General features: G+C 34.9%; 1 protein-coding gene across 2 annotated transcripts; it reads left to right on the top strand.

Moving 5' to 3' along the window:
- The first annotated feature begins 1,650 nt into the window (after positions 1–1,650).
- Positions 1,651–25,726, top strand: LOC100786155 (uncharacterized). Of its 2 annotated transcripts, none has more exons than XM_041014588.1 (3): positions 1,651–2,079; positions 2,147–2,220; positions 25,633–25,726. In XM_041014588.1, the coding sequence occupies exons 1-3, from the start codon at positions 1,900–1,902 to the stop codon at positions 25,724–25,726; spliced, it is 348 nt and encodes a 115-aa protein (XP_040870522.1). In that variant the 5' UTR covers positions 1,651–1,899. The 2 variants fall into 2 exon arrangements, with proteins under 2 accessions (XP_040870522.1, XP_014630726.1); XM_014775240.3 differs by lacking the exon at positions 25,633–25,726 and adding an exon at positions 2,425–2,622.
- Positions 25,727–27,681: the final 1,955 nt, after the last annotated feature.

Here is a 27,681-nt window from a genome sequence, read left to right as displayed (position 1 = left end):
GTCGAGTCAACCCAAGACAACCTAATTTGTCATTTTGGGAAAATTTAAAAAAAATGTTTCTTCCACCATAACCATAATTCTGCACCACCGTTAAACCTATAACGGTCTCCATGGTGCCGCCATTTGAAACCCGCAACGCCACCGCTATTTGGTGGCGTTTTATCAAAAATCCACCACACCGTACCGTCATGGCGCCATTATAACCGTCATTTGACAACACTACTGTCTACATGTATCTTAGAAGGCATCATGTTGATGTAGATCCTGTGTGTTTAAGGTGCAATTTTGAATTTGAAACTATAGAACATGCCATTATTACATGTCCTAAATCTAAAAAAGTTTGGTTTGATTGTCATTCATTCGAGTATAGGAGAGTAGTGTGACTTCCTTTATTGATTGGATAAGAAACTTTGTCTCTATTATGGATGAGAGAGGACATTGTCTGATATTTTTAGCATTATTTGGGCAAAATGGTTCAGTCGTAACCAACTACTACACAATGGAAGGGTTATGAATTTTCATTAGGTTATTGCAAAAGCAAGCAATCAACACATAACTGTCCCTAAGAAATTAGAGAAAGAGGTCACTTTCCCAGCTAAATGGTAGAACCCTGGGTCGAACATAATCAAGATAAATTTCAATGCTTCAGTGCAAAAAAGAAAAATAAAGGCACGAGTATGGCATTTGTTGCAAGAAACCATGATGGGGAGGTTCTCGATATAGCCACAAGTTGTGCAAAGATGATTTATACAATGAAAGTTGCATAAGCTTTGTGTTTCAAATGGGCTATTCGTTTGGCAGGAGAGTTCTATCTATTTCACAAACATAGCGTGTGTTTGCTTACATGATGTGGGGAGTTGGCATGTGTTCCAAAGTGTTATTCTGTGAGAAGCAAGGGGGGCTTGCGTTGAGGCGCACGGTAAAATAAACATGCTAATAGTCTTTGAAGCTAACAGTCTTTAGCTAGTAGATGCTTGGAACAATAATACATCTTCTAACATGAGTTATTTTGCTTGAATCATAACAAATTGTAAATCTTTTAGTAATTCACCACTCATGTTTATTAAGAGGAATAGGAATAAGGTAGCACATCAATCGGCTATTATAGCCTTTGACTTAAGAGGTCCCTTATCAATTAGACCCTTTAATTTTTTTTATGTATAAAATTATTTTGATGAACAATAAATTCAAATTTTTCCAAAAAAAAAATGCCAGCAACACATTTTTTAATACTCTTTTTTTCAACACTTTTTTTTATTATTAGATAAAATTTTATATCAGCCAACTAATAAAGAATGAAGCCAAATTATTTAATGAGACCCATTATAAAATTTCACCAGAGTATTAAAATTTAAAATAACGCGTGGCTAGTCATAAACATAATCAATCAATATATTTATAAAAACTGTCCAACCCTCTTTTTATCCTGGCAGTTTTTACTTTAAACATTTTTGTTTTTTACTGTCTCTGGGAGCACTGTTCAGTGGGGTTTTTATTATTCTTTTTTTTCTACCATGCAATTGCACCGGGTGTTCATCTAGTTTAAATAAAACGACGCTGGTATATATATACAACCATAAGCTTTTTTGACTGCAATATAATAATAAAATCATAAGCTAAACCCAATTACCCATCATAGATTCATAATATTTTGAAACGGCGTCGTTTTATGCTATGGCAAAACCCAAAAACTAAAACACGTGTCTCCCTCATTCTGTGTGGACCTAGTAGGTCTTGCCCTCTCTTGCTTCACTCCCAACGGTGCAACATCACCGGTGCGACGGTGATCTCTCCACCGGCGGCTTAATTTTTATAATTCCAATTTCGCGTTCGCTTCACTTCCTCTGGAAATCTCCTTCAATTCGCTGATATTGTTGTTGTTTAACTTTAACCACAGCGATGAGAGCGATTGTGAAAATCACCGGAGGGAGATTGGGCAGCATTTTAGGGTTCTTCAATAGGTTCATTCATTCGTTGCCCCAATCTCCTCCTTTATCTGTGACCATTGATTTTAGTTCTCCAACTTTCTCTTCTTCTTTTGTGGGCTCTATGGAGCTCATGGCTGTCCCAAAACGCAAGGTACCATCTTCACTTCTCTGTCGTTCTAGATTTTATGTTTTTAAAGGGTTTTTCCTTGCTTTCGCAGGTTTCTCCCCATAAAAGAGGAATAAGGAATGGACCAAAAGCTCTTAAACCTATTCCTGTCATAGTCCTATGCAAGTAAGACTCAAGTCTCTTTCCCAATAGTGTTTGCTGTTATCTGTTATCTTCCGCAAATATCTGGTCATTTCTTTTTATTCACTATATTAGAGCATTTGAATGTTGGGATTTTGAAATATATAATTATATAAGATTTTAAATATGGGTTGCAGTCGCGGTTGTTGGTATCGCGGATAAATGTGACTGATGCGGTTTTAATTGCAGGTTCTGTTGCGGTCATGTACAGTTAAAAAATGTTAATATTGTAGGTCAAAAATAGGATTCAATCTTGGAGTATCAATGAACAATTGTTTGTTGGCAAAGTCTATGAATATATTAGAGGTATCAAGCCTACTATTAGTTGGTGTTCTGTTATATGGAACCCAGCAATTCCCCCTAAGATGTCTTTCATTCTGTGGCTTGCTAAAAGGACCCGGCTGCTTACTCTTGACAAAATTGTTTTTTTGAACAAGGGTTCCCTTTGCCCTTTATGTTCAAATGAGGTTGACTCAAATGCTCATTTGTTCTTTTCTTGCAGGAAATCTCTCCAAGTTTGGGCTCACATTCGTGATTTGGCTCCTTTCTGTAGGCGTTTCACTTCTTTACAGCGCATTACTGACTTTTTAATTAGGGGCAGATCCACATCAGGTGTTCAAGGAAAATTATGTTGTCTGGCTATTGCAATTACAGTTTACTGTATCTGTCTGTCTAGGAACAAGCAGCTGATTTTTGAAGATTATCAATTTTCTGTAATAGAGGTTATTAACAAGATTAAGTTTCTTATGTATAGACAAGCGCACCTGTTGCAATTGTTTTAACATCTTGATATAGGCCTTCTTGTATTAGGAAGACTTTTGATTTTCTCTAACTGCGAGGTATGTCCTGTTTACTGTTGTATCATTTTGGGTTTAATATAATTTACATTTTTCCCAAAAAAAATGTTAATATTGTGCCCAAAGTCAATGTTGTCGACCGTTCTTTAAAACCTATACAGTTCAATTTAGGTGTGAAATTCATCCTGCCTGGTCATATATTAGAAATTTCTCACAACTCCTCGGCGATATCCCTGCCAAAGAAATGGTTCAAGTTTCTGTTTTGGAACAAATTGAAAAACTAATAAGGATCACAAATATGAAAATATATCTTTTTCACTTATTGTTAGTAATATGAGATTCAATAAGTTTTTTTTAAAGTTTATAATAATTTTAGTAAGAGTTAATGCCCAATTGGCTAAAGTATTTTGTTATTGAAGGGAGGGATGGGGTTTCTTAATTTTAGTAAGAGATTTTAAGAAGAGTTTGACCCGATACTAAATTCTCTCGTGTAAAGCTCTTAAATTTTAGTCTACTTTTAGAATATGATTTATTTTTGTTTGTAATGATAAGTTGCACCTATTTTTTTACTTGTAATGAGCACGTGTTTGTTTCTCTTGATTCTTGCATGAAACCTTAAATTCTTATTAAAGAATTCTATTCTTTCTGGTAAATCATCAGTCTTTCAAGACTATGGCATTGTTCTTTCCATCTCTCCTTTCGAGCCTTTTTTTTTTCAGTTTGTTGAAACTAAAAATTAGATTCAGCAAATTAGGGTTCATCACTAGGGTGAAAACGTTACCCTTGATTTGTGCTAAAGCTAAACTACCTTGATGTTTGGAGTTCAATGAACTATGAACAATGTAAATCATTTTATTTATTACATGTCATTGTCTGCACTTCCCTAAACTATTATACTGTGTTTCTTTCTTGTTTAGCCATTCTTAGCCTCAAATCTCATTCACTGGGATCATCATGCTATGTGCTACCACTTCTAAAGGAATTAATCCATAAAGTCACTAATATGCTCTAGTTTTGTTTAAAAACTGTATGAAGGTTGCAAATAACTGAAATTGTTTTTGTTTCTAGTGCTACTCAAATTGTTCACTGAAGTTAGAAAGTTGCTGACAATATCATTCGTTCTAAATTCTTCCTGATACGTAGGTTGAAGGAGGACAACTCTAAAAAGTAGTTGAGAATCATCAGATCAAAGATTTGGTAGCACTTAAACTAGAGCACCTGCTATATGTAAATTATTTAAGAGTAAATCCTTGAACTTTTTGAGTTTTATGTTTTTGGTTCTTTATCTGGTCTTCATCCTCAAACATTTTTTATGTCAAGTATTTTGATCCTTTCCGTCTAAATCTACCGTTAACTACATAGTACTAATTAAATTGTTATTTTATTTTATTACATTTTCTAGCAGTTAAATACCGTCAAAAATTGCTTAGTAACTAGATTTTTATTTTTTTCTTTTCTCTCTTCCACTCTTACGTAAATTTGCCCCTATATCTCTAAGACTAAATCAAAGCACCCCAACGCTGGAAACAACAACCAATGACACCAGTCACTGCCAAGGACACCTCCACCGCAATTCCCAACACTAGCGACACTTCTAATCTTCTATTATAACCACTCCCGCCCCCAAAATTGTGTTCACTCCTCATAACATTTGTAGAGCTGTTTTGTGGCTTGTTTTATGATTTTTTGCATGTTTGGGTTAAGAAAAGAGAGGTAGCGTGCGGTGGTTCCAAGCATCGTCATCCTCCGATGTCTACTACTTGCTACCAGTCTTCGATGCAGCCCAAGTTGTGTAGGTTCACCCAAACAACAAGATCCACTGTTGCCGCAGCCAAATTCGAGGCTTCTACGGCTAGATCTATGGCCTCCGCAACGAAATCTTGTTTTAATTTTAATGTTTATTTCAAAAGATAATTTTAAAAAAATTTAATTAAAGAATATTATAAATTATTTATAACTAACATACTTTGTTTTAAATATTGGAGATTTTGATAACTAACATAATTTGTTTTTGAATGTTGGAGATGTTGTTAACTAACAATATTTTGCTTTGACCATTTGAAACAATTAATTGATATGTTATTGTATATTTTAATGTTATTGTCTAACTAACTAACACACTCACCGACCAAGTACAGCATCATTACATTCCTTTGTCATTTTTGTTATCAATCGACAAATATGTATATGCCTGTACTACGTACATAAATCTCTCTAATCTCTCTCCCTCTTTATTCTTGGGTTGTTTATCTTTACGAGTTTAATAATCTTAGTTCCGCTAAGATATTCCCGTTGTATCCTGAAAGGTTTGTGTGGAACATCACGGATAAACCTTTTAGGTCAGTGATTGTCACGCCTCAAGCAATTCAACTGCATTCATGATTTTCGAATTTAGCAACAACAATCTAAAAGGTTTATATCATGGCTGAAGCTGCAAAACTTGTCAACAATGTTGACGCGTCCAACCCCATGCCACTGACTGCAACCTTTGTCAAGCCACCGCCTAACATCTCAAAATTGAGGTCTTCGTTGGCCAAAACTTTCATCACTGGTAGGAATGCATTCATACATTGCTGGACATGCATGGAGTTGTCTTCGCTCTTTCCACTCCCAAAACTGATGTCGCTGCTGATGCCAGTCAACTTCAACAAATGGGTTTAGGTCAACAAGGTATGTCGTCACACTTTGTTAAGTGCCTTGTCTAATGATCTTTCCGATGTATACTGCTCCTACAAGGAATCCTAAGAGATATGAGACTCTCTCATACTCAAATACACTGCCGAGGACTTGGTCAAATAGAGATTCATCATTGCCAACTACTACTGTTGGACCATGAACAAAGAAAAAGACGTCAAGGTACAAATCAACGAATACCACAAGCTGCTAGAAGACTTGGAGATTGAAAACATCTCTTTGTGTGACGAGTTCGTTTCTAAACTCTTGATTGAGAAGCTGCCGGAGTCCTGGACAGACTATAAACAACAGTTAAATTACAGGCACAAACAGATGTCATTGTCAGACCTTATCACCCACATTATCATTGAAAATACAAATAGGAAGAAAAACGTTGCAGCAAGGACCAAAGCAATGTCTACCAAGGCAAACTTGATCTTTACATATAATTTAAATCATTCTTATATATTATTGTAAAATAAAAATATTGAGCAATAACAAAAGTCTTATATGATAATAAGTGTTTTTTTCTGTCTATTTATTTTAAAATAAAATATAGACTAATGAAACAACCCGAGTTTTTTATCTTTTATTTTTAAAACATAAAAAAATTAAATAGATTTGAAAAGAGTATATATATTTATATCTTTTAAAACACTTTTTTACATAATATTTTAGTAGTTAAACTTATTTAAATTTTTTATTTTTTCATCGCAATTTTTAGACTTTATTTGTTTTTCACTCCTAAAATTACAACACATAACTAACTCGCCTTAAGCTAGGATATGATAAGAAAGAATGATATATAAGACCAAGATAAGAATAAGATAGGATAAAAATTTGATAAAATTTAATCATATCCAATATTTAGTGTACACCAGATAATAGATCATACAATGATAGAATATAATGTATAATATGTGTTTAAATGACAAAATTATTGTTTCAGTAAAATTATACATAATTATTCATTTTAACACATGTTTGAAGCACACATGTATATAACATTAAATTTACTTAGAATAAAAAATAATTATGATTTATTAAGTACATAATTGTTTGTTTGATTTCAATAATTGTTGAGATATAAAAGTAAGGATTAATAATTGCAATATAATTTTTGATAACATAATTATACTTTTGTTATGAATAATTTATAAATGAATATATTTAGTAATGATAAATAAATATTTACTTATTACATGAAATTAATTAAATATTTATTTATTAATGAATTACAAAAACTATTTGCTACAAATTATTTTAATTTATCAAAACTTGGATGAATTCCCACTCTTTTATATATTATGTGTGGAAACTTTTGTATATACATTATCATAGATTTTGAGCTAGTTAATATTGGGTGAATACGGCAAAGCTATCCTACCCACCCACTTTGCCAAGCAACAAAATATATTCATGGTAGTGTCATTATTGAAGTGAAAATCATGTTTTTGTAAGAAAAGGATCCTAAAATAATAATGCAATCAAGATGTTTGTCACAAATGTTATGTGATAAGGAAATATTCAATAAAATAATATATAACTAATTTAAAGTATAATGTTACAGGTCTCAGGTATGATTGTTCCCTGTTAATGATATTTATAATCTCTAGAATAAAAAATAGAACTAATTTAATTTATGATATTATTGATGAAGTAATTTAAAATTATTTTGTAATTAAAATATATTTGATAAATTAATTTATTATATATTCATGTAAAAAAATACTTAACTTAATATTTAATTACTAATCGATAAAAAATTCATTTGTGATGTTATTATCATAGTATTTTGCAATGAATATACTAACTAATTGGATTTAAATTAAATTTTATATAAAACTTTCAATCTCATTAAATAAAAATTATATAACAAAATATTCATTAATGATTTTTGCTAAAAATATTTTATACAATTTCTAAATAATTTAAAAATAATTTTAGGATTGAAAGTAAAAAAATTATTAAATATTTGATATGCAATTATATTACATACTCAAAAAAAGAATTTTGTAATTCAAAATGATCTTGCCTAATTCAAACAAGATGTCTCTTGTACTTAATTCTAGTGGTCTCTACAATTACTAAAAAATAAAAACTAATTAAATTTATAATATTATTGATGAAATAATTGAAAAATAATTTTTAACTACAATATATTTAATAAACTATTTTTTTATATTTATGTAACAAATGTATAAATTATTATATAAACAATTGATACAAATTTTATTAATGATTTTATTAATCATGAATCAAAATATTATTTAGTAATAAATATATTAACTATTAGATTTAAATATATACTCATAAAAAAATTTGTTACCTATATCTATTTAACTCCAACATAATTGTTTCCGGTGAGTGAAATTTATCGTCTTTACCATAAAAAATCAAACAAATTTAATTTATAGAATTATTTGCGAATCCATTTAAAAATATTATGTGATATAAATATATTAATAAATAGTTTTAATACATGTTATTATATATTTATATTGTTAATCAACTAATTTTTTATATGAAGTTATTAAATAAAGAAACAAAAATTATTTTGTAATAATTATAGTAAATAATTACCTTTAAATTAATTTTTAGTTTAAATATTCTAATCTCATTCAACAATCAAATATGTTTTATAAATTTTCTAAGTAAATTAAAAATAATTTTATAGAATTTCAAAGTAGAAACAAATATTATTTAATATTTGATACAGTTATATGAAATACTAGAGAAAAGAACTTTTGTAAAACTTTTTAGTTCTTAAGAGTGATATGATTGAGTGCAACACCATCATGGAGACTAAGAATGTTGAATTATTTGAGGACGTTTTCCCTTTGAGGTCCCATGATAGTTCCAGTATCATTTCTACTCTTGAACAACTAGTTGAAACCTATAGTGAACCTATAAGCGAGGATTTGAGGAGAAGTAAAAGACATAGGATAGAGAAATCTTTCGGAGATGACTTTTATACATATCTTATTGAGGATGATCCCTTAAGTTTTTCAAAAGCTATTAGTTCTTCAGATACAAACCTTTGGGAGCAAGCCATTATGATTGAAATTGATTCTATTAAAAAGAATAATACATGGACTTTAGTAGATCTACCCGAGGGTGCAAATCCTATTGGATGTAAATGGATCTTTAAGAAGAAGTATAACTCTGATGGATCCATAGATAAGTAGAAGGCAAGGTTGGTTCTTAAAGGGTTTACTTAGAAATCTAACATAGATTTTTTTGATACCTTTGCACCTGTTATAAGGATTTTCTCCATTAGGATTTTGATAGCCTTAGTTTCAATCTATAAGTTAGTAATTCATCAGATAGATGTTAAGACAACTTTCTTGAATGGTGATTTAGAGGAAGAGATATATATGACTCGACTTGAGGGGTGTGTGGTGGATGGTTAAGAGAACAAAGTGTGCAAACTTTTGAAATTCCTATATGATTTAAAACAAGCACCTAAACAATCACATGAAAAGTTTAATGAGATTTTACTTGTTGATGATTTTTCTAGTAGTGACGTTGATAGATGCGTGTATACAAAGTTTGTGAATGATGATCATGTTATTATATGCTTGTATGTGGATGACATGCTTATTTTTGGTACATGCAATGATATAGTTTTTAAAACTAAATCTTTCTTAACTTCTAAATTTGATATGAAAGACATCGGTGAAGCAAGTGTTATTTTGAGAGTTAAAATTATAAGGAAAGGAGATAGTACATTACTGTCCCAAGAGCACTATGTTGAGAAACTTCTTTGTAAGCATAAATATTGTGACTTTAAGTCAATGAGTACTCCTTATGATGCTAACTCTCAATTAAAGAAAAATAGAGGAGAACCAATTGCTCAAACTCAATATGCTCAAATCATTGGGAGCTTATTTCATTTAATGAACTTTTCTAGACCTGATATTGCATATGTAATACACAGATTGAGTAGATATACTCATAGTCCTACTTAGGACCATTGGGATGCATTTGCTAGACTCATGAGATATGTGAGAGGTACTATGGATTATGGTATTGAATACGGTGGATTTCTCATAATACTTGAAGGATATAGTAATGCTAACTAGATCTCTAATTTAGATGAGACAAAATCCACTAGTGGTTATGTGTTTACTTTTGGTGGTGGTGCGGTAGCTTGGAGATTAGCCAAACAAACTATTATTGCTAGATCAGCAATGGAGTCACAGTTTGTTGTTCTAAAAATGGCTGGTAGTGAGGCTAAGTGGTTGAAAAATTTCCTAGCTAACATTCCTTTGGGAATGAAACCGAACCATTAATATCTACTGATAACTGTTAAATATAAGTTGTTTTTGATAATGAAAATAACCTTAAAAATATTTATTTAGCAGTTATTTATGCTCAACTGTTAAGAATTGATGTTTTTCCTATTTATGACTTGCAGATATAAAAAAGAGGGATTAAAAGCCAAAAAGATGTAGAAAATAGCAAAAATATGAAAAAGGAAGATTTTGGCATCAGACCTAACCCAAGATGCGCTCAACGCTAAAACATGCACTCGCGTTAAGCGAGAAGAGGTGCGCTAAGCGCGAATACAGGCACCCGCGCTAAGCGAGTAGTGCAGACTTAGAGCGAGTACGCAAGCCCAACTCCACTCCAACAATTATAAAAAGAGGGTCAAGCCAAGGAGAAAAGACACATTGAGTCTCAGAGCACTCTAATACACACCTAAAGCCTAACAACTCTCCCTTAGGGAACTCTTCCTTCATTTCCATTATTTTCTATTCCTTTTTTCCATCCCTTCTCCTCCATCAGTTTCTATATCCCTTTTTAAGTGTAAGACCCCTTATGGCTATGAGAGGCTAAACCCTTAGTTATGGTCTGACAGGCCTAAAAATTCAAAAGATGTATTGTATGCTTCATATCTATCAATGCAAACAGGTGTTTTCTTTCCTATTATCCTTTCTTATTTTAATTTCATGTATCATTCATCCTTGCATCAGCTTTGAGGGTTAGGTGCTTGACAAAGGGTAATCCTTAATAGAAATACAAGAAAAGTCTTACATGCATCGGTTTTAGGGATTAGTCGCTTGACGGAGGGTAATTTCTAATAAAATTAAAAGGAAGGGATATCTTAATAAAATCATTGTTAGACATAGAGTGATTGCATTATACCCATGCATCAAAGCAAACATCTAGAATTAGAACTTCATGCATTTTATCTATTGAATCTTTGCAAAGACATTTGGAAGATAGATAGGTAAGATAGGTTTACCATTGTGAGTCATAAGGGACAAGTATTCTAATAGATGTGGGTAGGAAAAATTCACCTAATTGATAGAGAAAAATTTAAAATAGTACATCTTAGGCAAATAAGGCATGCTAGGTCCTAACATTCTCATCTCATTGAATTCCCTATTATATCTTTTGTTTCTTATTAATATCTATTATTTTAGTTATTATTTCTTTTAGATAATCTTTTACCTTATCTCATCTTTTCCTCTTATAAATTGGAAATTATCCAACACAAGTACAAAACAAAGTCCCTGTGGAAATCGACACTCAGACTTCCGAGTCCTTACTACTTGGACATATTAATACACTTGCCAAACGGTCAAACAAGTTTTTGGCGCCGTTGTCGGGGACTTTGTTCTTCACACTTGGTTGCCATACATTTTCAATTTGTAAGTATTAATTCTTTTATTCTTTATTTTACAATTTTAATTTTATTCATTAACTTTTATTCTCCATTATTTTTCTTCTATAATTTGCACGATAGTGCTTGTTTTTGTGTATGCGAGGTAGAACTGCAACTGAAGATTTAGCTCCACTAAATCCAGAAATTGAAGCCACTTGCAGGTGTAACAACGCTGCAAGACAGAGAAGATGGCAAGAAATACAAGGAAGCAGTCAACCCTCACTTCCACCCTCTCCACAAAGCTACTATCAAATGAAAGAGGAGCGTGCACGATGAGTGACACTAGAAGACTACTCTAGTATAGCTACCCGCAATTCTTCACTAGTATTTCAAGGCTGGAGGTTCAAGCAACCAACATAATCTATCCTCACTCTCTCATACAACTAATACAAGGAAACCTCTTCCACGGTCTACCGAATGAGGATCCTTACACTCAACTTGCAACCTACATAGAAATTTGTAACACGATGAAGATAGTCAGTTTTCTCGAGAATGCCATACGCCTTAATCTTTTCTCTTTTTCTTTGGCAGCAAAAACAAAAAGGTGGCTACACTCCTTTAAAGGCAATAGCTTGAGGACCTGAGAAGAAGTTGTAGAAAAGTTTTTAAAGAAATACTTTCCAGAGTCAAAGACTGTCGAGGGGAAGATGGAAATATCCTCATTCCACCAATTCCCCAATGAATCATTTAGTGAGGCGCTCGACCGATTCCACGAAATACTCAGAAAAATGCTTACACATGGGTACAACGAGCTGGTGCTATTAAACATCTTCATAGATGGCTTGCGACCACAGCCAAAGCAACTCCTTGGCGCATCTACAGGGGGAAAATCAAGATGAAGACACTAGAGGAGGCAATAGAGCTGATAGAGAACATGACAACCAGTGATCAGGTCATCCTTCGTGATCGAGCATACACGCCAATAAAGAAGAGCCTTTTGGAACTCATAGCTCAAGATGCAACACTAGCCCAAAACAAGCTATTGGCCCAATAGATAGGGGCCTTGACGAAGACCCTCAGTAAGCTCTCTCAACAATTACAAGCGATAAATTCCTCTCACTCTTTGATCATGCAAATAGGGGGATGTCACATCTGCGGTGGAGCACACGAGCCAGGGCAATGTATAGCCCAAGAAGATTTTTCCAGGGAGGTAAACTACATGGGAGCTTAGAATCTCCATGAATTCCAAGGCTACAACCAAGGAGGACCGTCGAGATTCAACCTAGGGAGGAATTTCACACAGGGCTTAAGATGGAGGAATCATCCGGGGAACCAATACAACAAGGAGCAAAGAAGTCAACCTGACCACAATTCCAACCAAGGGATTGATCTTTATGATAAAACCAGCAAGCTTGAGGAGACATTGACTCAATTCATGGAGATATCCATGTCCAACTATAGGAGCATAGAGTCATCCATCAAGAACTTGGAGATACAAGTGGGACAATTAGCCAAACAAATGGATGAGAGGCCCACTAGCAGCTTTGGAGCTAACACAGAGAAGAACTCGAAGGAGGAATGCAAGGCAGTGTTGACTAGAAGCCAAATGAGAGTGGAAGGAGAAGAAGAGAAAGCTAAAGGAGACCAGTCAAAGAAAGGAAGGGGGTAGTCAAAGAAGGGGAGAAGGAGGAAAAAAAGAAGAAGAAAGAAGAGAAAGAAAAAGAAAAGAAGGTCTTAACCTCTAAGACCAAAAGCTAGCTAACCTGAGAGGCTAGGAAAGAAGACCCACCGATCCCTCTAAAGGATCCTCCATATCCTTTAGTGCCATCTAAGAAGAATAAGGAGTGCTACTTTAAGCGTTTCTTGGAGATATTCAAGAGGCTAGAGATAACCATGCCATTTGGGGAAGCCTTGCAGCAGATGCCGCTCTACACCAAATTCATGAAAGACATCCTAACTAAGAAAGGGGAGTACATTGACAATGAAAGCATTGTGGTGGGAGGCAAATGCAGTGCAGTAATACAGAGGAAGTTGCCCAAGAAATTTAAAGGCCCCGAGAGCATGACAATCCCTTGCACCTTAGGGAATGAGTCAGTAGGGAAAACCCTCATTGACTTAGGGGCAAGCATCAACTTGATGCCCTTGTCAATGTGTAGAAGAATTGGAAATCAGAAGATAAACCCTACCAAGATGACGCTCCAGCTTGCAGATCGACCAATCACAAGACTGTACGAGGTAGTGGAAGATGTCCTAAGCAAAGTCCGCCACTTTACTTTCCCAGTGGATTTTGTCATCATGGACATAGAAGAAGATGAGGAGATTCCTCTTATCCTGGGCAGATCCTTCATGCTGACTGCCAACTGCATGGTAGATATGCGGAATGATAATCTGGAAATGAGCGTCGACAATCAAAAGGTAACCTTCAGCCTTTTTGAAGCAATTAAATACCCAAGGAAAGATAGGAGGTGCTTCAAGGTGGAGGAGGTCAATAAAGGAGACGTCGGTGCTCTCCAAACCACACAAACTTCACTTGAGAAAGCTCTGATCAATGTTGTGGATTGTCTAACTCGTGAAGATCTAAGGGCTTGCTTGGAAGACTTAGATCATGAATATGAATCATGCAGGTTTTGATGATGTCAAAAAGAATATACTTGATAATGATTGTCATCATAAAAAAGGGAGAGAATGTTAATCATGCAGGTTTTGATGATGCCAGAAAGAATTTACTTGATAATGATTGTCATCATAAAAAAGGGGGAGAATGTGAATGTATGAATACAGGGTTTTGATGATGCCAAAGTAGAATCAAACAAGGTTACTTCAATAAACATTCAAAGGTTAAGCATTGCTTCAAGATTAATTCAAGGTCAAGCAAACAAGATCAAGAAAAATATAAGGCCTCAAACAATCTCATTGGTTGATCAAGCTTTTGCCTCAAAACACATTATTTCCAACATCCAAGGCTCTAGTAATCGATTGCTAGGAAGTGTAATCGATTACCAGAAGACAATTTTAAAAATAGCTTTTAAAAAGGGTTTTGAATTTGAATTTTGAACCTGTAATTAATTACCAGATGTTTGTAATCGATTACCAGCAACGACACTTCAGAAAACAATTTGAAAAGTCATGACCCTTCAAAATATAACTATTTAATTGATTACCAGGAACCTGTAATCGATTACTAGTGAAGAATTTCATAAAAAGCTTTTTGAAAAGACACATCTCTTCAAACCATTTTGAAAAGGCACGATGGGCCTATATATATGTGTGTCTGACTTCAAAAAGTAAGAGAGAGATATTCTAAGAAAACTTAATTGTCAAATGCTCTCTTAACAACTCTTGGACAAACACTTACAAATCTATTGAGAAATCATCCAGGAACTTCAAATTGTATTATCATCTCTAAAAGAGAGAAATTCCTGTAGAAACTTTAATTTGTATCATCCACTCTAAAGGAGAGAAATCTTTCTATTCATCTCAGAAAGTCATTTGTAATCAAGAGACTGGTTGTCTCTTGGATTATGAGAATTGTAATCAAGAGACGAGTTATCTCTAGGAGAATCTTTGAACACAGGGTGAGGGATCCCAAGGTGTGTTCAAAGTCTGTAAAGGATTTACAGAGATAGTGAAAAATCTCAAGTAGGTTGCTTGAGGACTGGACGTAGGCACGGGAAGTGGTCGAACCAGTATAAATCGAGTTTGCATATCTCTCTTCCCTTATCTCATTTATGTTATTGCAATCAATTTTGTCTTGCATGTTTAAAGAACATTATTAAATTGATTAATGCTTCTTCTTCTGCATTCTGAGCCTATCATTTAGAAATAAGTTAAAAGTTTGTTAGTGGGAAAATTTGAAACTTAATTCACCCCCCTCTTAAGTTATTGAGGCCACTTGTCCAACAATGAAGAAAAAATTAATGCAGGGGGGCCAGTTTTGAAGAATTGAAAAGCGGGAATCCATCCGAGAAGACCAAGGTAGAGCTGAAGATCCTACCTAACCATTTGAAGTATGTGTTCTTAGAAGAGAACGAGACCAAGCCTGTCGTGATCAGCAGTGAGCTAACAGCAGAGGAAGAGAACAATTTGGTAGAGGTCCTCAAGAGACACAAGGAAGAAATTGGGTGGCACATATCAGATCTTAAAGGAATCAGACCTGCCTACTGCATGCACAAAATAATGATGGAAGAAAACTATAGACCAAACAGACATCCCCAGAGAAGGCTCAACCCATCAATGAAGGAAGATGTGAGGAAAGAGGTGCTCAAGCTTCTAGAGGCTAGTCTTATCTACCCCATTTCTAATAGTGCTTAGGTAAGCTCAGTCCAGGTGGTACCAAAGAAAGAGGGCATGACAGTCATTCAGAATGACCTAATGACAACAAGGACTGTCACTGGTGGGAGAATGTGCATCGATTACCGCAAGCTCAATGAAGCCACAAGGAAAAACCATTTTCTTATGCCTTTCATGGACCAAATGTTGGAGAGGCTTGTGGGATAGGCTTATTACTGCTTCTTGGATGGATACTCTGGGTACAATTAGATTGCTATAGATCCCAAGGATCAGTAGAAGATGACCTTTACGTGCCCTTTTGGTGTCTTTGCCTATAAACGGATGACATTTGGGTTATGTAATACACCTGCCACATTTCAGAGGTGCATGTTGGTCATTTTTGCATATATGGTGGAGAAAAGTATCGAGGTATTCATGGAAGACTTCTCGGTATTTGGAACCTCATTTGAATGCTGCTTATAGAACTTGGAGATGGTGCGATAAAGATGCATGGAAAGAAACCTAGTTCTGAACTGGGAGAAGTGTCATTTCATGGTTTGAGAAGGCATAGTCTTGGACCACAAAATTTTGGCCCAAGGGATTGAGGTAGATCGGGCCAAGATTGATGCCATTGAGAAGTTGCCACCACCATCAAACGTGAAAGGCGTCAAGAGCTTCCTAGGACATGCAGGGTTCTATAGGAGATTCATCAATGATTTCTCCAAAATCGCAAAACCGTTGGGCAACCTGCTAAACAAAGATGTTGTGTTTAAATTTGATGAAGAATGTTCAACGACCTTCCAGACCCTGAAAGACAAGCTCACAACCGCCCCGGTGATGATCGCACCTAACTGGAGCAAGGAGTTTGAATTAATATGCGATGCTAGTGATTATGCAGTGGCACAGTCATTCCATGCCATTTGTTACACTAGAAAAGTACTCAATGAAGCACAAATGAATTATGCCACTACGAAGAAGGAGATGCTAGCCATTGTCTTTGCCTTAGAAAAATTTAGGCCATACTTGGTGGGGTCAAAGGTAGTGATTTTCACTGATCATGCCACCATCAAGCATTTTCTCACCAAGGTAGAATCAAAACCAAGGTTGATTAGATGGGTCCTGCTCATACAAGAGTTTGATATAGTCATAAAAGATAAGAAGGGATCCAAAAATGTGGTGGCTGATCACCTCTCCTAGTTGAAGAATGAAGAAGTGACCAAAGAAGAACCGGAAGTAAGGGGAGAATTCCTAGATGAGTTCCTCTTACAAGCCACCACAAGACCTTGGTTTGCTGATGTGACCAACTACAAAGCCACAGGAATCATTTCTGAAGAGCTTAATTGGAGTCAGCGAAAGAAATTTCTACATGATGCTCACTTCTATGTGTGGGATAATCCACATTTGTTCAAGTTAGGGGCAGACAATCTGCTGAGGAGGTGTTATGATGGAGGAAGCACAAAGCATCCTTTGGCACTGTCATAGTTTACCATATGGTGGTCACCACAACGGAGATAGGACAACAACAAAGGTGCTACAAGAAAGTTTCTTTTGGCCCTCAATCTTTAAAGATGTTCATGATCACGTGTGTCGATGTGACAAATGCTAGAGAACAAGGGGGACTTCCAGAAGGAACGAGATGCCTTTGCAAAACATAATGGAGGTAGAAATCTTTGACGGCTTGGGGATTGATTTTTTGGGGCCTCTCCCATCTTTATACGAGAATATTTGTATCCTAGTAGCCGTTGATTATGTTTCGGGTGGAAGCTATAGCCACTCCCAAGAATGAAGCTAGGGTACTGATAAATTTCTTGAAGAAAAACATCTTTTCTCGTTTAAGAGTACCACGAGCCCTAATCAGTGATAGGGGAACACACTTTTGCAATGTGCAATTAAAGAAAATTCTGGAGCATTACAATGTTAGATATAAGGTGGCCACACCTTATCATTCCCAGAAAAATGGCCAAGCAGAAGTTTCAAATAGAGAGCTAAAGCGAATCCTTCAGAAGACTGTCGCATCATCAAGAAAGGATTGAGCTTTGAAGCTAGATGATGCTCTTTGGGCTTACAGGACTACATTCAAGACTCCCATAAGTCTGTCACCATTTCAGTTGGTCTATGGGAAAGCATGCCACTTATCGTTGGAATTGGAGCACAAAGCCTATTGGGCCCTCAAACTGTTGAACTTTGATGAAGCTGCAATTGGAGAGAAGAGGAAGCTATATTTGCTAGAGTTAGAAGAAATGAGGATGAACTCCTATGAATCATCCAATATTTATAAGTAGAAGATAAAATCGTATCATGACAAGAAACTACAGAGACAGAACTTTCAGACAGGCCCACAAGTATTGCTCTTCAATTAAAGACTCAGGCTATTCCCAAGAAAGTTGAAGTCAAAGTGGTCAGGGTCATTTGTGATCAAAGAAATACGACCCCATGAAACTGTGGAATTGGTAGACCTTATGACGAGCACCCAAGAGAAAAGATGGATCTTCAACGGAGAACGCTTAAAAATTTACAATGGAGGTCAATTAGAAAGATTAACAAGAGTCTTTTACCTGAACGATCCATAAAATGAAGAATAATGTCTAGCTAAAGACGATAAATTAAGCTCTCACTGGGAGGCAACCCAACATTTTTGTTAATTTTTGTTTTTCATTTGTTGTTAAAAAAAGGGCCCAACAATTGTATATATTGATTTCGGGCGTGTAGGAAACAAAAAGGTGGTTGGGTTGACAATACTATCGTGCATCTGCGCGCTCAGCGCCCAACTGGCGACACACACGCTAAGCGAGACATCCTTACTAAGCGTACAAGTAATTCAAATTCTGGAGGGAATACCAAGGGACGCCTCCCTTGGTGCGCTTAGCAGCCACTACTTGCTAAGCGCCAACGCCTTAACTGCACAAAACCCTCCAACTTCTAGCTACTTTTATTTATTTATTTTTTTCACTTTCATTTTTGTTTTTCTTATGCCTGTCTCATCTTTTCTCTTCATTCATCCTCTTTTCACATCACAAATCTTCCTCTCCTCTCACTCAGATCCACTCTCTGCTTCTTAGTTTAAGGTAAATTGATTGTGTTTTGTATTTTTTGTTTTTGTTTTTAGGTACTAACTCGCTAAGCCTCGCATTAGGCTTAACGAGAACGAGCAATCTGGATAAGAAAGACATGGTCTGGAATAAAGTCGCTAAGCGCGACACAATGTGCTGAGCAAGTTCTTAGCAATTGAAGAGCATGGCTAGGCGAGCAAAGCGAGTAGCACACTCATATAGATGGATGAAATCGCTTAGCGAGTAGCTCGCGCTAAGCGAGACTGTAGCGCTAAGCCCAGAAGCCTCAAGACTAGGAGCTAAATGCGCACTGTCGACTTAACGCCAAATTTTTTATATTTTTATTATTTATTTATTTCTTTATTGGTTTTACTAATTGCACCCCTGTTTTTCTAAACCTGACCCTATTTTTTCGGATGGCCTCATGGAAACGCCGAGCAGTGCCCACTCAAGGAGGGGAATCCACATGGGATTCCTCCTGCTTCACTTCAGAGACAACATGACATCGATATCAAGACATTGTTCACCTTCAGAGCATTCTACCGGAGAGGAATGTGGAGCTCTCTACAGGCATGTTCAATGAATTTTACGAAGAGCTCCAATGGAGGCAATGGCACCGGGTACTCACTAAACACCCGAAAAAATAGATCGAGGTCGCTCTGGTCAAAGAATTCTACTCAAACATCTACGACCCAGAGGACGGTGCTCTGAAGTACTGTAAGGTGCGGGGGCATGTTATCAGATTTGACGCAGAGACCATCAACGACATCCTTGACACCCTCGTCGTCCTTGCTGACAGATAAGATTATCCGGCGTACTCACAATACCTACACACGTACCCAGATCACCAAGCCATCACAACAACATTATGCACACCCGAACGAGGATTCGTCTTGAACACCGATGGGGCCCCATGGAAGTTGTTGCGGAAGGATCTCACTACGCTCGCTCAAACATGGAGCGTACTTTCTTATTTTAACCTTGCCCCTACCTCTCACACTTCTGATCTTAATGTTGATAGGGCAAGGCTGATATATGGCTTAGTGATGAAGATGGACATAGACCTGGGCAACTTCATTTTAGGACAAATCACACAGATCGCCTAGTCTAGCACCTCTCGGTTGGGGTTCCCGGAGTTGATCAGAGCATTGTGTGACACTCAGGTGGTCGTTTCTGACACCCTAACCTTTGAGTCATTAAGCCATGTGATTAACTTGGTCTACATAAATAAAAATTGTTAGAACCCCGCCGACCCGTCGATCACCTTCCTAGGGCCCTATTGTGCCAAAGCCAGAGCCACAATGCTGGACGCCTCGCCTCTAGCACAACTTCCACCACCACCTGGCGCACACTGCCAACCTCCATCCACCTTAGCCCCGATGGACCCGCATAATCAGATGCTCTAGTCCATCTACTAGGGCCAACAGATTATTGTCCAAGGTCTTCATAGACTCTCCATACACTTGGGGATGGACTCACCACTGACGACCCTAGAAGCCTTCACTCAGTAGGTTGCTTGGCCAGGAGTCCAGCCCTCTACTGATGGAGAGGTGAGCCCTCTAAGGTCAGAAAGACTATTAAGGCCGGACTAGGGATGACATCATTACAAATCTGGCGGCTGATTGGAACCTATGGCCAGACTTGGGTTGAAGAAGCATGATTTTATTTTTCTATTTTTATGTTTTTATTTATGTTTTATTTTAAGAACTTGGTCTGTAAATAAAAACAATGTTATTTAAATTCGGTCATTATATTTTTAGTTTTTTCTCTCAAATAATTGCATGATATGAAGTCACCACTGCTAAGGCTTTTTCTGAAGGACTCAAACACTTGAAATGCTGCATACAATTTTAGGAAAAATGTTGGTTCCATGAAGGCATGCGTCAGTCCAAGTAGTAGAGTATGAATCACAACAAAGAGAGAAAATGTTAGCCTGTCTAAAAGAAATCATGGTACGATAAGCCAACAACTTTGTCTTGTCCCGGTGAGTTGTGTGAAACTTACTTGTGAGAGAACATCTGTTTTTAATTTCTAGATTTTGCATCATTCTTAGACTGTTAGATCAATTACATGAGGTGAAAATGATCAAGGTCCTATTTCTTTTTATTTTTAGCCACTTAGCCAAAAAGCTATCCTTTGCACCTTATTTGAGCCAAAAATGATAATTATGTTTTTCAAAAAACCCCTAACCCTATTTTTTTTTCCAGATATCTCTTACCTTGTTTTAGGGTTTAAGAGAGCATAAGGGTTTTAATCATGTTATGCTCCTAATTTGGGGGAGGGATAGGGTAAAGATTATCTTTGGAAGGTAAAACAACACTCAATGAGGCACCTTCAAAAAGCTTTTAAGCCCAAAGTTTCTTTCTAAAAAAAAAGAGGAAAGAAGTAGAATGATAAGGGCAGAAAATAAATAGGTGCTATAAGTGTTGTTAGAACAATAAAAGACTGAAAAACAAATAAGCCGAGGTTGAAATAAGTAGAATTTTTTCTAGGATAAATGTTCTCTTATAACCTTAATTTTTGAAATCCCAAAAAAACCATAATTTCTTTGATTAGCCAAGCCACATTACAAGCCAATAAAAGTCCTTAGTGATCCACCAAGTGTAAGCAGGATAACTTTAATTGAGATGAAGTGCAAAATTGGAAATATTAATTGCAGGTCGTAGAATTTTAAACACTCATCCAAGACACTTGGCGCAGAGAGAAACACTAAGCCTTGTGAGGAAAAGTGAGGCAAGCCAACCTGATTGATTTCTGCTATTAACCAATTCTATCTCAATGTTTGTTTATGCTTCCATTGCAAGATCATGGCAAATGCATGAAGGTTCAGTCAAGGTAATTTGAAAAAATTGCAGCTATTGAAAGTGTTGGAGCATTCGGAGCCTCCTCTTATTTTTATTTTTGTTTGAGGACAAGAAAAATTTTTAATTTGGGAGATTTTGATAACTGCTAAATATGAGTTATTTTTAATAATGAAAATAACCTTAAAAATATTTATTTAGCAGTTATTTATGCTTAATTATTAAGAATTGGTGTTTTTTCCATTTGTGGATTGCATATATAAAAATGAGGGATTAAAAGCCAAAAAGATGCAAAAAATAACAAAAATATGAAAAATGAAGATTTTGGCATTAGACCTAACCCAAGACGCGCTCAACGCGCAACGCGAAAACATGCACTGGCGCTAAGCGAGAAGAGGTACGCTAAGCGCAAATACAAGCACCCATGCTGAGCGAGAAGTGCAGGCTTAGCACGAATACAGGCACCTGCGCTAAGCGAGCAGTGCAGGCTTTGTGTGAGTACGCAGGACCAAGTCCACTCCAACAACTATAAAAAGATGATTAAGCCAGGCAGAAAAGACACACCGAGTCTCAGAACACTCTAATACACACCTAAAGCTTGAGAACTTTCCCTTAAGGAATTCTTCCTTCTTTTCCATTATTTTCTATTCCTTTTTTCCATCCCTTCTCCTCCATCATTTTCTATATCCCTTTTTAAGTGTAAGACCCCTTATGGCTATGAGAGACTAAACCCTTAGTTAGGGCCTAGAAGGCCTAAAAAGTAAAAAGATGTATTGTATGTTTCATATCTATCAATGCAAACATTTGTTTTCTTTCCTATTATCCTTTCTTAATTTAATTTCATGTATCATTCATCCTTGTATTATCTTTGAGGGTTAGGTGCTCGACAGAGGGTAATTCTTAATAGAAATACAAGGAAGGTCTTACGTGCGTCAGTTTTAGGGATTAGTCGTTCGACAGAAGGTAATTTCTAATAGAACTAAAAGAAAGGGATATCTTAATAAAATCATTGTTAGACATAGAGTGATTGCATTATGCTCATGCATCAAAGAAAACATCTAGAATTAGAACTTCATTCATTTTATCCATTAAATATTTGCAAAGACATTTGGGAGATAAATAGGTAAGGTAGGTTTGTCATCATGAGACATCAGGGGCAAGTATTCTAATAGATGTGGATAAGAAAAATTCACCTAATTGATAGAGAAAAATAAAAAATAATACATCTTAGACAAATAAGACATGCTAGGTCCTAACATTCTCATCCCATTGAATTCCCTATTATATCTTTTGTCTCTTATTAATATATATTATTTTAGTTATTGTTTCTTTTAGCTCATCTTTTACCTTATGTCATCTTTTCCTCTTATAAATTGGAAATTATCCAACACAAGTACAAAATAAAGTCCCTATGAAAATCGACACTCGGACTTCCGAGTCTTTACTACTTGAACATTTTGGTACACTTTCCAAACAATCAACATCTATGCATTGTGATTCCTAGTCAGCGATAGCTGTGACTAAGAATAAAACATTTAATGGGAAAAATAGACATATACAACTGAGACATAATATGGTTAAACAAATGCTAAGAGATGGAACAATTTTCATAAATTATGTGAAGTCAGAAGGAAACTTAGTAGATCCTTTGACAAAACCCCTAGGGAGGAATATGATATTAGAAACATCGAGGGGAATGAGGCTTAGGCCACTTGAAAACAAACAAGTAATGATAACCCAACCTTTGTGATTGGAGATCCCATGAAGAAGGTTCATGTGGGTTAAAACTAGTCTCTTGTTAGTTCTGCTAACACTCAAATTGATTTCTATCAATTTCCTTTTACTCCCTTCCTATGGCGTGAGAAAGTGTTAGAGCTCCATTTATGAGAGGATAAACTTTATAGTAAACTTTACGTGCTTGAGAAAGCTTTACATCTTATAAAAATTTTAATGATTTCCATATCCCTTATGGGTAGCGTATCATTTGCAGCATGGACTTAATGAAATCACCTATATGAGTATCAAGTGGGCTTGCATGAGATCTTAACAAGATCTCTAGAGCACTCATGAATATTGGGCACGCGCATGGCCTAGTAGTGCAACACAATGATAACAACAAAGACTATGAGGTGTCTTATGATTGGTGGACCACTACCACACACCAAGTGTTTTTGGTTCGTATAGCTTGCTACACCAACTAAATTGTGTGTTAAGTCCTCTTAGTCTAGGTCTGGTCCATATAGCTTGCTATGCCAGGTCCAATGCATTACACCCCATGTTAACCAAGGAATATTCTTTTATTTATTAAATGTAATTTATTCTTTTGAGATATGTGGGGGGATTGTTGTAATTTTAATGTTTGTTTCAAAAGAATTTTCTTAAAAAAGATTTAATTAAAGAATATTATAAATTATTTATAACTAACATAATTTGTTTCAAACATCGGAGATTTTGATAACTAACATAATTTATTTTTGAACGTTAAAGATTTAGTTAACGAACAATATTTGTTTTGACCATTTAATACAATTAATTGATAATATCGTTCAATTGTGATGTTACCTACTATTTGTTTAACTAACTAACACTCACCAATCAAACACAACAACCACGCGCAAGCACCATACTGCACAAAGATTTATAAATGCAAGTGCATGTAAAAGCTCCCGCAAATTAATGACCAAAAAGGCAAGGACCACATATATACGGCCATATATATGCCTTTCCCACGTATACACGTAATAATTACATTCCCTTGCGATTTTTGTTTAAAAAAAAAAATATGGATGCATACTTGAGCAACTTGGTTTGATCATATTTTTTATATTATTATTATTTATTCTTCCTCTTTGCTTCAATTAATCTCTCTTTATCCTGGGTTGTTTATCTTTGCGAGTTTTATAACCTTAATTATGTTAAGATGCTCTTGTTGTATGGTGCGAGGTTTGCCTTGGACATCATGAATAAACTTTTGAGGTCAATGATTGTCACACCTCAAGAAGTTTAACATTCGTGATTTTTGACTTCGGCAACAAGAGACCTATGGTCTGACTTTGGACACTTGAAGGTTTGGGTGTAGTTCTGTGGTTTTGGTGGAGACCAAGGGAGAGCGAGATAGAAGATTAGCATCCAACAAGAGATAGAAGTTTAACTCCCAAAGCGTTCGGATTCTCTCCAATGTCAAAATTTAGATGAAAAGGAAAATACCAAATCTAACAATGTAATTATACAAAAAATTAATGTATCACAATGGAAACAAGATGAAGGATGGGAGTTGGGTTTGATGGTGTTAGAATTGGTGCAGTGAAAGGAGGGTTTCTCGTAGCATTAGCATTCTTCATTTCAAGGTTTCTGATGTTGTTGCAAGCGTAACAACCTGAATCAATCAATGTCTCTTTATTAATTTAAGAAGTTTTTTTTTTGTTGAAAAGCTTGATTAATTTAAGAAGTGAAACAAGGTTTTCGTTAACGGAAGGCAGCGTAACAACTATGTTTTTGTTATTGTGTAGTAACTTCTGAAGGTTTTTTAGCTCCCAGAAAATGAATCATAATAAAATAATAATATAATTAGTGTCACACAGGCAGATAATTAACAATGGATTTGAACCGAAAAGACCTAAACACTGGATGGAAAAAATGTTTAAGAATGAAGGTCGGTCTTCAAAAAGTTAAAGAATCACAACTACAAAACTTGAAAACTTGGGGACCAATAACATAATTTATCCATTATTTAATCACACTTGGTTTTTCTTTTTCACCACGTGTTCTAAGACAATGGATTATGTGGGAGTTTCCGAATTTTTTTTGAACATTAGAAAATAGTGTGGGAACTTTGCTTTTAACTTGGCTCATGAATAGCCTTATCCATGATTTCTTAGGCCCTCTTTTTAGCCAACTCTGCATTTTCAAAGAAGTTCACTTAGTATTTCTCTGAAACAGAGGGATAAGAGAGAAGGAGGGGAGGGTAAACTGTAAAATGTTTTTCCCATAGATCTGCTGTGTGGGATTCCTTCTTTCTACTGCCTTTGAAGTATTTATGACTGGCTTGCACTGGTAAAATTCAAAATGCACGTACATTGTCTACATGTGACATGCATAGGTAGGTTTACCAAGTGTATGTCCATTGTATACTGATACCGATTGATTTTTTGTTGTTGTTCAAATGCTAGTAATTTACCTCACTTTTTCTGCAGGAGTTGTGGTCGTGCTAGGCTTCCACACTTCTTCTGTTGTGGTGGGAAACCAAATCAGGGTAATACTGGTGAACAGAAAGGTAGTACAAGCTAATCAAGCTGTTTGCGAAGCACCAGATGTGGTTCATGTGCAGGACCACCCATAAGACTAGGACTGTTTGGTAGTAATGCTTTATTTCCTTGTTTCTTAAGCAATGCCATTATTGAAGAAAGGAGTGGTTGGTGCGAAAATACTAAAATTAATGGATTTTGAGGATGATATTTTACTTCCATTGAAGAATAGCAGCTTCAGTGCTTTACTATTGATATCATGGCTAATTTATTTTTCAGCTTTAAAAAATATTGTTCCTTTGAACCTAAATATAGAGGTAATCTCATGTTCCCATATCTAAACTAGCTAAATAAAAAACCATTCATATTTATACTATCATTTTAAATTAAAATCTTAAATGTAATTTTGATTTTTCTATTTTTCTTAATTCACAATCATGGTCCTTCTATCTTAAAATAAAGATATTTGATTTTTTATTTTAAAAAACTATAATTTTAGCCTTCAAATCTTAAATTAGAGATATTTAATTATTCTATATTAAAAAATTCATAATTTTGACTCTCATATTTAAAAAAAATAAATAATTTTGGTTCAATTTTTAATTTTATCTACATTTTATTTCTTACATTATAATTAATTAAATTATTTTTTATAATACTTTAATAAATATGTTAGATTTAAGAATCAATTAGATCAAAATAAAAGAAATAAAACATAAGTAAAATTAAAATTTTGAATAAAATTATAAAAAAAATTAAATATTTTTATTTTAAAATAAGAAATTAAAATCATAAATTTTAAAATGGACCGATAAAATATTTCTATTTTAAAATAAAAAAATTAAAATTATAAATTATATAAAATAAGAGAATCAAAATTACATTTAAAATCACCCTTTTGAATTCACCTGACCAGCGCGAAAGCTTACAAATTTTAGCCGAAGCGCCTGCGTTATGTGTACTGAAACACTTCACCAAGCAATGACAAGTGTCCTTATTCACCCTTTTATACATCAATGGAGGACCAACAACCTTGTCAAAATCTACTACTTAGTGAAAAATTCGAATTTGAACAAAGATCCCCAAATTTATTGTGATTCACATTCTTGAATACTAAAAGCCACCATAGATGTTCTTCAGTTCTTTCTCATGCTTGTATGATAGCACTCCATGACACAAAGATGGTGGACATATTATAGGCATAGCTGGTGGTAAGACAAAAGCCTTTGAAATATTTAAAGAGGGGGACTAGCCGCATAAATTGAATCGTAAAAGGGAATCAATGATCAATGGTATGGGAAGAGGAACCAGGAGTCTGCCACTATTAATTCTGAGTAAAGTACTAACTATTAGTACCAACAACATTCAAAATGAATAAAAATATTTTTTTAAAAGAAATTAATGGTTATAGGTAAAAATATTTATACAATCATATAATTATATCTTATTATTTTTAAAATAATTATTTTAAAATAATTTAAACAATAATATAATATATGATTGAATGATAATATAAAATTATGATTGAATGATAATGTAAAATCATTTTATATAGTAAATACTTAAGAGTTAAATTTTTTTAATTATTATTTTCAAATTATAATAATATTATTATGTTTCTGTTAGGAATTTTATAATTCATAATTAATTAATATGGGCTACATATTATATTATAACATTTATATTAGTTATTTACATTTAAATGGGTTCAATATAAAGTGATCTATTTAAGTGAGTCCATTAGACTGTCAACAGATAATTGATATGGACTTAATGAGCGGAAATCAGTTTGGCCCATTAGGGGATAATGGGAATCCTAATAGGTTTAAAACATAAGGCATGGTTATGGTCATCAATATACCAAATCAACAAACAGTTTCTCCTCTCCCCATCTGAAGAGAAAACGAAGGTCCCATAAGGAAGAAGGTGATTTGGTTGAGGAAGGTCATTAAACCAATTGTTCGTGACCACTATCAGATTCTGTTGCATGTTAATCAA

Source organism: Glycine max, chromosome 4 (assembly GCF_000004515.6).
Source record: "Glycine max cultivar Williams 82 chromosome 4, Glycine_max_v4.0, whole genome shotgun sequence".
In the NCBI taxonomy this organism is placed as follows: Eukaryota; Viridiplantae; Streptophyta; class Magnoliopsida; order Fabales; family Fabaceae; genus Glycine; species Glycine max.
The sequence above is the reverse complement of the archived record's forward strand: the minus strand, read 5'-3'. Positions and strand labels throughout refer to the sequence as shown.